Source organism: Manduca sexta, chromosome 12, assembly GCF_014839805.1.
Source record: "Manduca sexta isolate Smith_Timp_Sample1 chromosome 12, JHU_Msex_v1.0, whole genome shotgun sequence".
NCBI lineage: Eukaryota > Metazoa > Arthropoda > Insecta > Lepidoptera > Sphingidae > Manduca > Manduca sexta.
The window spans coordinates 9,588,046-9,597,176 of record NC_051126.1 but is presented as its reverse complement, the minus strand read 5'-3'; the positions used below and the strand labels follow the sequence as shown (position 1 = coordinate 9,597,176).

The 9,131-nt window shown below is 36.0% G+C and overlaps 1 protein-coding gene across 2 annotated transcripts; it reads left to right on the top strand.

Annotated features, from left to right (window-relative positions):
• The first annotated feature begins 1,157 nt into the window (after window positions 1-1,157).
• On the top strand, window positions 1,158-8,722 carry LOC115443643 (coiled-coil domain-containing protein 40). 2 transcript variants are annotated; one of them, XM_030169123.2, is made up of 19 exons: window positions 1,158-1,466; window positions 1,725-1,840; window positions 1,966-2,104; window positions 2,249-2,335; window positions 2,451-2,583; window positions 2,729-2,886; window positions 3,409-3,522; window positions 3,607-3,737; window positions 3,809-3,951; window positions 4,033-4,133; window positions 4,218-4,400; window positions 4,672-4,917; window positions 5,138-5,306; window positions 5,638-5,846; window positions 6,177-6,296; window positions 6,478-6,573; window positions 6,990-7,193; window positions 7,541-7,699; window positions 8,056-8,722. In XM_030169123.2, the coding sequence occupies exons 1-19, from the start codon at window positions 1,299-1,301 to the stop codon at window positions 8,374-8,376; spliced, it is 2,997 nt and encodes a 998-aa protein (XP_030024983.1). In that variant the 5' UTR covers window positions 1,158-1,298; the 3' UTR covers window positions 8,377-8,722. The 2 variants fall into 2 exon arrangements, with proteins under 2 accessions (XP_030024983.1, XP_030024984.1); XM_030169124.2 differs by lacking the exon at window positions 8,056-8,722 and having other exon boundaries at window positions 1,163-1,466; window positions 7,527-7,693.
• Window positions 8,723-9,131: the final 409 nt, after the last annotated feature.

Here is a 9,131-nt window from a genome sequence, read left to right as displayed (position 1 = left end):
TTGCCTTGGTTTTTAAATTTTTGGTTATCTTAAAAAAATATTCTAATTTCACTTAGTTTGTCCTTCTGAATAATACAATATTGATGTGTGCTCTAACATTCTTTCAAAGACAAAACCGTAACTGATAAACGGGCGTCTGTTAAAATATCGATATCAATAATTTCTAAACAAATCCACCCACCCATCCCTAAGCTCGTGTGTAAACAAACATAATGATTTTAATGTGTATAAATCACGCCTAAAAGGGTCCAAAGCTTAACAAACCAGATCCACATATCATTTTAATTGATAAAACACATCCAAAAGTAATTATACAAAGATATTTGCTAATTTTCGGTAAAACAGTTACTAACCTATGAAAATATATTTCGGGGTCTTTCTTGCGTGAATTCGATTTGCATCCTTTCACACACAACACTGAGTCATTTTCGAAACTTAACAAATACACTAATAAACACACTGAACAATTGAGAATATGATTATATTACTTTAAATTCAATATTTATGAAGATTTGTTTACATCGTCTGACACTACATGTACTTGCCGACTGGCTGCCAGCAAGCAGCCATGCCGCAAGGCGGTCCCAGTGTGTTAGCAAACGAAATAGTGCCATATGCGAAGAAAGCAATTATTTTTGTCTTTTTGTTGCGTTCCAAATAAGCTTTGAGTAAAAGAGATAGACATATATATTGACAATTCTGCGTCGATTTCCCTAACATAAATATAACTTATTCATATAGCTAACTTTTGAGGCCTGTCCTCTTTATATTTAGTCATTGGTACTGTTGCATTATCTTTATTTTTCACAGAGTGTAGAGTTTACTCCAAAGAGAAAATTATGAGCAATACTCAGCAGAGCAATAAATACCAAAGAGCCTTATACTAGGTACTAGAGTTCCATTGTGAGTACTATGGATAAGCTAGATCAAAAGCTAGATATTGTGGATGACAATTTTATTAAATGTAACGCAGAAAATGGCTTGATTTTTCAATCCTATGTAACAATCAGGTATCATGATTGGCAATAAAATTTTGAATTTCCTAAAGTTCTCGGCAGTAAATATAAAAAACGTGGTTATTTTTATTGATATAAGATAGTTATTGAGTTATTAACTTATAATTGAGCTAGTAAATAGTTAACTTGAATACCAAAAAGAACACTTTATTATTTGAATTCTGACATTAAATAAATAACCACGAAATTGCTTGGCAACAAACAACGCTTTCATTTTCGCAAAGTGTGCTAGTTTCCTACGGATTTATAAAAAAAATTTAAACGTTTTAATAACATTTTGTGATGGAATCATCGCATTCGGAGAGTTCGAAGTGCCCCTGCGCAGAAGACGCTACCGCAGAAGACTGTCCCACGTTAATTGACTGCTCCTGTCCCAGAGACGAGCACGATATAGTTATCCACGAGGAAGCTTGCGTGCTCTACAAGAACGAGAAGATTATATATCCTCGTGTTAGTTGATTTTTTTGCATACGCCTGTAGCCGATGCACTTTACGTTAAGTCTCTCCAGCCAATAAACACCAATAATTCACATACACACTGTATGTTAATTCGGGACGGTTTTTTATAAAGCTGTAGCAATGACTGGGTGGTGCTTGCCTTAAGGCTACTTTGTCATCAAAACCATTGTAGTCGGATATGTAGATGAAGTTGGCGTAATATTATTATCTATCTCTCGCTCTTCTCGTTAAATCTTGGTGCCTTCACAGGAGGAGGGAAGTTGTGGATGTACTAGTGAGCAGTTTGAAGATGGGATCTGCAAGTGCTGCGCTTGTCCCATCGACCAATGTCGTTGCATGAAAGCAGGCAGAGAGGTCTTCGATGAGTGAGTTCGACAGATACAGATTTTTCTCCTCTAAGTATATTTAAATGAAATTTCATAGCTATTTAACCATTCAGATGAACAAAAACATGTTATCTGTAACAAATTTCTTGTACCTCGTCTTACAGATGGCGTAGTAAGCGCGAGCTAGGTGCGATGCCGGCCGTTTTGGAAGCCACGCATCCCCTTATGCAACGGTTTCAGGCGACCCTCAAGCAATTCTTAGAGAAGGAAAACGCTATTGCTGAAGAGGAAATTCTTAACTTGGTAATTACAATGTTACGTTTAAGAAAGACGAAAGTTAGTGCTTTTATAATACTTATACCATGGCGAAATAATATGAATAATGAAACTGTGATATAAATTATAATTTAGGTTTAAACTCATATTGGCATGTATTTTATATTTTAGCGCGATGAGCTCCGTCTTAAGAAGGCTGCATATGAAAAAGATCTTGAAGCCATATATCGTAGCGACCATGATACGAATGCACAGAGGGTACGATTTTTAGCGCATCATTGTGTCATAGTGTAGTGTTTCTGGTCAAATAGACAGTGTTTTGGCAAATCTATACAATAATTAAAATTCTTGTTACACAATTATTGTTTTGTAGGTATTAATAGAAGAATACGAAGCAACTCTTGCGCAAAGAACGGCGGAGCGCGAGAAGGCCGAACGAAAAGCTCGTGAGTCTAATGAGAAATACAAACGGGCAATGGAAAAATTGGAAGAAGATACAATTAGAGGTGATATAAATAACCTAAGTCAAAAATTATGTAACAATTTAACAATTAGGCATTATGGTGTTTAGCTATGTGTGGTTCTCCCTGTCTAATTCCCGATATCTGACATAAACTATCATGCGCACTTAAATTTTGGGGCAACTTTTAGAACGTGAGGCTACCGAAGAGCTTGAAGCATTAACAACCCTTTGTCGACAACTTGAGGAGTGGCGCGAAGAGACTGAGTCAGACTTAACCGTCAGCCAGCGCATGTCTGACAAAATGAGAGCTGAGAAGAAGGCTCTAGCTGATGAAAAACGGCAGCTGGTACGTTCATAGTAATATTTAGGGTATTTACTCCTATATATATATATATATATATATATATATATATATATATATATATATATATATACTCCTTTTCCTTTCTTCAAAGGTGTTAAAACATTTCACATTTCGCTAGCTATATGAAGCCCAGGGCAATAGGGAGCGACCTGACTGCCATTTTTCCAAATCCGGCCACCAAGCAGAGAGGTTCTTAGCATACGAGTAAAAACTCAATATTAATTTACTCTGTCCAGAAGTCGAACTCTAGACCTCAAGATAGTCGTGCCGCAATGCAACTATGCCACCGAGTAGCATTTTGAATACATTATTACTGTTTCATAGCAATAACAAAATACTTTAATACTTGTAGGTATATTGTTTCCAATTTATAACTTTAGCTGGCACTGTGCGGTTTAGATATTCGATATCAATATCAGTTACCTTTCTAAAATCTCAGCTAATTAATTAATTAGCTTATAAAATTACATATTGTAGAATAAAGTAACGGCTGTTTTATTCTAGGATATGATTATATTTGGATTGAGTAACGAGGTGTGGAAACTTGAATCCAAGTTAGAAATGTTCCAGAAGCAATTCGAAATAAAAAATGCTGAAATGGAAAAAGTGAATGATAAAGTAAGTTACATGATAACTGTTTCTAACGGCTCCATGTATGTAAAGCGTGCATGTCTATATTATATTTTTCATTAATGTTCTTAGGTAACCGCCTATGCTACAGAACTGGAAGATTTAGAATTAGATAAGCGTCGCCTTGTTAGTTTATGGAATTCCGTGCTCGTAAATATTCAGCAACGGGACAAGGTTTTTGATTCTGTTAGAGATGATTACAAGTGAGTCAGCAGATGTTTATTTTTATATTTTATTGGTAATAAGTATATTTTAATTATCGTCGTATTTCAAGGGCATTACAAGAAAATTATCGCACGTTACTTAATAATTTAGAGATTACCAAAAAGGTAGTAATGGAAGAGATGAATAAAGGAAAAGAGATCGCCATGAATAAAGACAAGTTGATGTATGATATTGAACACGCCACTAAACTTTGTAAGTCTATAACCTGGCAATGAATTTATTACTCAGCAAAAATTGTAAATTTGTGACTAATAATTATATTATTTATTTTAGTCGATACAGAAGATGCTAAACGTGTTAATTTGGAAGCACAGATTGCTCAATTTACTGAGTCAATTGAAATGACAGAAAGAGACCAGGACATGATTAAATCAGTATGTAATATAAAGATCATAATAATATAGATTATACGTTTTGATATCCAATTAATAATTAATTTATTTCTTGTATTTTAACAGGAGAACCAAACAATGCAGAACATATTAAAGAGCACAGCGAAAGATTATGAACGTAAAATTGAGCAAAAGTTGAAGCTCGAAAATGAAATCCTAGCGAATCTTCAGGATTGCTTGCTTAATGATAAAGCAGTGGAGTCGATGGCCAACGGAATCAAGAAACTTAGAGAAATGTCTAGAAAACAGGTAAGTAAAACTATCTTCGTATTTTTATTTGGAGTAAGAGTAATATGTATAATTAATGTAGTCAAGCTTTCGAATGGTAATATATATTTTTAAAGTAAAAAGTCGGCAATGAATAATCTATTTCCAGTCGGATTTTTATAATCTTAACCGAACGAACAGATTTATTCGTATTGAACACTAACTAGTGGCTACCGCATGTTCTATACACGTATCCATAATTATATGATGTACTTTTACGGTAGTTTATCTTTTGAAATATATATTTTTACAGGAAATATCACTAATGTCAATGGAGAACCAGCACGCAAAAATGATGCTAGACATAGAGGTTTACAGAAATCGACAAGCTAAAAACAAGTTGATTTTAGATGAAAATCTCGCTAAAGTAAGGGCCAAAGAAAAAGAAAACGATCAGCTACAAGAGAAATATGATCAAAGGGTTCTCGTCATCACCAGAAAACAACGAGAGCTGGACATCATCATGAAGAAGTATACGGCGTTGAAGGAAGTATTTGATGTAAATAGCATATTTGGAAACTATTCATAAACTTCCAGTAAACCTTTTAGTTAGGTAGCGTTCCTTTAATTGTCGTTATAGAATAAGCAAGTGTATGTTAAGTTACTTTGCAAAGTGAACAGAGTTTTATTTAGCCAGTAGAAGAAAAATATATAAACCTTTAAAGGCGTTTTGCGAAATTCTGATTTTTAATTAAGTATTTTAATCATTTGATTCTTAGATGAAATCACCTCAAGAGCGTAGGATTGAAGAGCTAGAGCAACACATCAAGGGTTTGCGCGAGCGCACGGAGACCATGCAGCACGAGTGGCTCCGGTTGCAAGGCCACGTGGTTAAGCTGACGGAGCAACATCACAAGATGGTCGCCGATATCAACCTCATAAATAAACGTTAGTAGTGAAGATTATAACATTTTTATATCAATAGTTTCGAGGTTGTTCGATTTAGAGTGTGGAATTAAATTAATAAGGAATTACACTGGAAAAATGGACTTATAGACGAGTGGACGTCGTGATCGTTTCTTTTAGTTATGGTTATATCCGAAGAAACTTGCGATAAACATTACTTCGCATATCGTTAAATTGTCACCACTGTTATGACCTAAGTAAAAAATAAGTTGATGCGAAATGCAAACACTATAAAGTCTGATCTAATTAAAATATTTTAGACCTGTTTGTAGTTTAAATATTATTATGATTTATTTTTTTTGGATCCGTTCAGAAATCCAGATTTGCGAGCAGAAGACGATGCGTATTCAGGCGGAGTGTGAGCACGTACTACAGGAGCGTGCGGGAGTGGAGCGTGCGCTGAGGGAGCTACGCGGGCGGCTCGAAGTGCTAGAGCGCACGCGCAAGGATGCGGCAGAGAAGAACGACGTTGCGCAGAGGTCTACGCTCGCCGTCACGCATGAATACACCGCTAATCTTAAGGTAAGCTATTTACCACCATACTATAAGACCCATTTTTGACATACAGCATATTTTGTTTCAAGATATACCTATTTAATACATAGAAACCGTTTGATGTTGCATGGTATGAAAGAGAGCTTTGGGACTCTACACATTGATAATGATGATGGTTTTTAATGTGCATGGAAAGTACCTCCGAGATGGACGAACGCACGGGTAATGAATCTCGCTGCTGTCCTTGTTGGCACTGACACCCTGACGCTGGTGTATTTTGAGTTTCGCGGAGTCATAAATCATGGTACCCTTAACAAAAATGGGTAAATTAATGTAATGATTTTGTTTATTAAACAGGATGCAGAAACAGAAATAATTCAACTTGAAGACGATATAGAAGCAATGGAAAAGGACAAGATTAATCTTACTCAAGAACTCGATAGAGTTCAAAGAGAAGCTCTTATTTGGCAGAGAAAAGTAAATAAGCTTTAATGTTTTTTATATTACGTATGCATGGCCTCCTGAAAATTATTTAGTTAAAGATAATTTTTTACTTATGTATAAATGAAAATTATGTAAATTATACTTTGGTAGAGCAGATAATCCGCGCTCAGACAATTTTTTTAATTACCTAATGGGAGAATGTGTCTTTTTACAGGGTATTTTAGCAGTAGATCTAAAGAAAAACATGCAAGCTGCGAAGTCAGCAGCCGGGGAGATTGGACAAATGAAGAATGAAATTCATAGAATGGAGGTGGGTACAGTTACTGCAGTATAGTTTAATGTATGAACCAAAGAGTGGGCTATGAATAATAAATAAATCCCCTAAATAGAAGAATACCTTAAATACTTATCACGTATGTAGAAAAAAACCGTAAATTAATTATGCCTCTTAATTATTATAACTGCCCCGCTCGCGTCATTGTACTGAATGCGCGATACGGCAGCCCTCTGAGGTCCTGGGTTTGGCAGTGATATTTCGGTTTTGCTGCTTAGTATCAGCCCGGAGTCTGGAATTCGTTCCCAATATGGCGATAGGCTCGCCCCCTATCATATTATGGCACGGAACATACTTGACGAAAAGTGGGTGCCGTGATTGCGCCTCTCCACTCCCCTTCGGGCATAAATGCGCGATGTGTGTGTTAGATATGCTGAATATTGTAACCTCAGGTCCGTCGTGAACAACTCCGCCGTACGGGCGAGAAACTGGCTGAAGACCTGGCGTTGTACGTGACGCGGCGAGACACCGCCATGGAAAAGACCCGAGCGGCCGCTGCCGTGGAGAAAGCGCACGGAAATGCTGGTCATACCTCACAGTCTGTGTATCATCACAAGTTGCGGCTGGCGAGGGCGGACGTAGCTAGAGTTACTAAGGTGAGGGTAAAAATTTGTGTTTTGCTTCTTGTGGTTATAATTTTATTAAGAAGAATGACAAAGATATATACCTTAATACCTTGTCATTTTAATATATAAAAAAAATACTTACCCCATCACCGAATAGATGAATTAGAATCTGAAATAAAGTTAGAGTTTATGTAGGTATTACAAACTCAAGAATAACAAGCAAGGATTATTATTCAATGTCCATTTTATAATTTGCCTTCTATCTACTCTCTTCATCGTGCTTTTTTGTTCCACCGTTGACCGTACATAATAAAAAATACAAGTCGATGTAGTTCAAAAATTATATGTACGTGTTTCCTGTAGTGTATATTTCCTAGGACTTGGCTGAAGCTAATTCCCGTCTGGATCAGTTACGCAAGGAACAGGAGCGGCTGGATCGTCAAGTAGCTGACACTAACGCCATGAACACACAATTGGAAGAGCACGTTGCTACTTTAATGCGGGAATGTAGGGAGACAGAGCGGGAGAAACAGTGGGTACGTGTGGAGTAAAATGTCTACCAGCTACTCGTTTTTTACTAATATTATAAATGGGCTAGTTTGTGAAGATATTTGGAAGTTTGCATGTTTGTTTGAATGAATTTTGACGTAATTGGGCCCAAATTTATATCTTGTTTTGGATTAACGTATTATACCAAGGTGACTTTCCGATCGATCTATCACACGCACAAAGTCACGTGCAACAAGGTATTGTCACAGAATCACACAGTAAGTTACAGAATATAATAAATATAATTGGTGAGTTGGTGGGTAGATTAAGTAATTGTTTACATTTTTGGTATAGTGCTGATGAATACAAATTGTGTTTTTATAAATTTGTGATATTCTTACAGCTGTTAGAACGAGTCATTCGCAGTCAAAGGCTCGGAAACGAGTTGGCTTCAGCGATTAAACGCCAATCTGTTCGGGTGAAGAAACCGAAATCCGTGGTTTTAGCAGAATATTCGCAAGCTCGTGCTGTCAATGATAGACTCAAGTATATAGTCGAAACTCTTAGTAGAGACTATCCGCATTTAAGCGAAAAACTTGATTCTATAATGAATACCCTGAATATATTCTCTCCGGATGAATCTCCACCACTGGTTGAAGAATCTGGATCTTGTATTGAAGAGGAGGGATCCGATAATGTTGCTGAAAAACCATTGTGTCCTTAAAATTGGGAACATTGATGTAGATGTCGCCAACTCGTGTCGGTGGGCAGAGTTTTTATCTATTTAATACATTGTCATGTAGAATTTGCTTTGGAGTTACTGCGTGGTTGCTCATACAAACTGTATGTGACAGCAAATGCGGTGCGAAATATAAGATTCTCCACGAATTTCTATTTGGTTTACTGAAATCACATTGTGGCAACATCGCATAGTAGGTACCTATTATGTTGCAATTTTGAAGTATTTTGAAGTTTGTATGAATATTTTTTAAATTTAGACTTGTGAACACTTATCGTATAGTGATGCGGTTATTAGCTATTTTGGTTTCAATTAAACACATAATAACATTCACAGTAGTTTTATTTAAAAAATAATATTCAACAATATAGCATTGCCACAGTATTATAATATTTGGTTATACCCTTTATCATCAATGTAATTTGGTAAAGTCATTGAACCAGAAAAAATAGTATCTAGAAGACAGAATGTACTAGAGTGCACACAAACCTGTATATCTACCAATTTACTTTTCAATTGTTTTATTTAAATAAAAACAAAAAATAACATATATCGGCTCATATTAAGCCTCTAACTACGGCTTTCATAAAGGATTCCAATCCTAGGGCCGTATTAATAAACTAATCTCACCTTTAGGTAAGATGTTAAGTAAAACTTCTACTTCTTTTAAAAAAATGGCTCCACCGAAGTAAAAACTTAACGAATTGAACTATTTTGACGGGTGCAAAGTCAATAGTCAT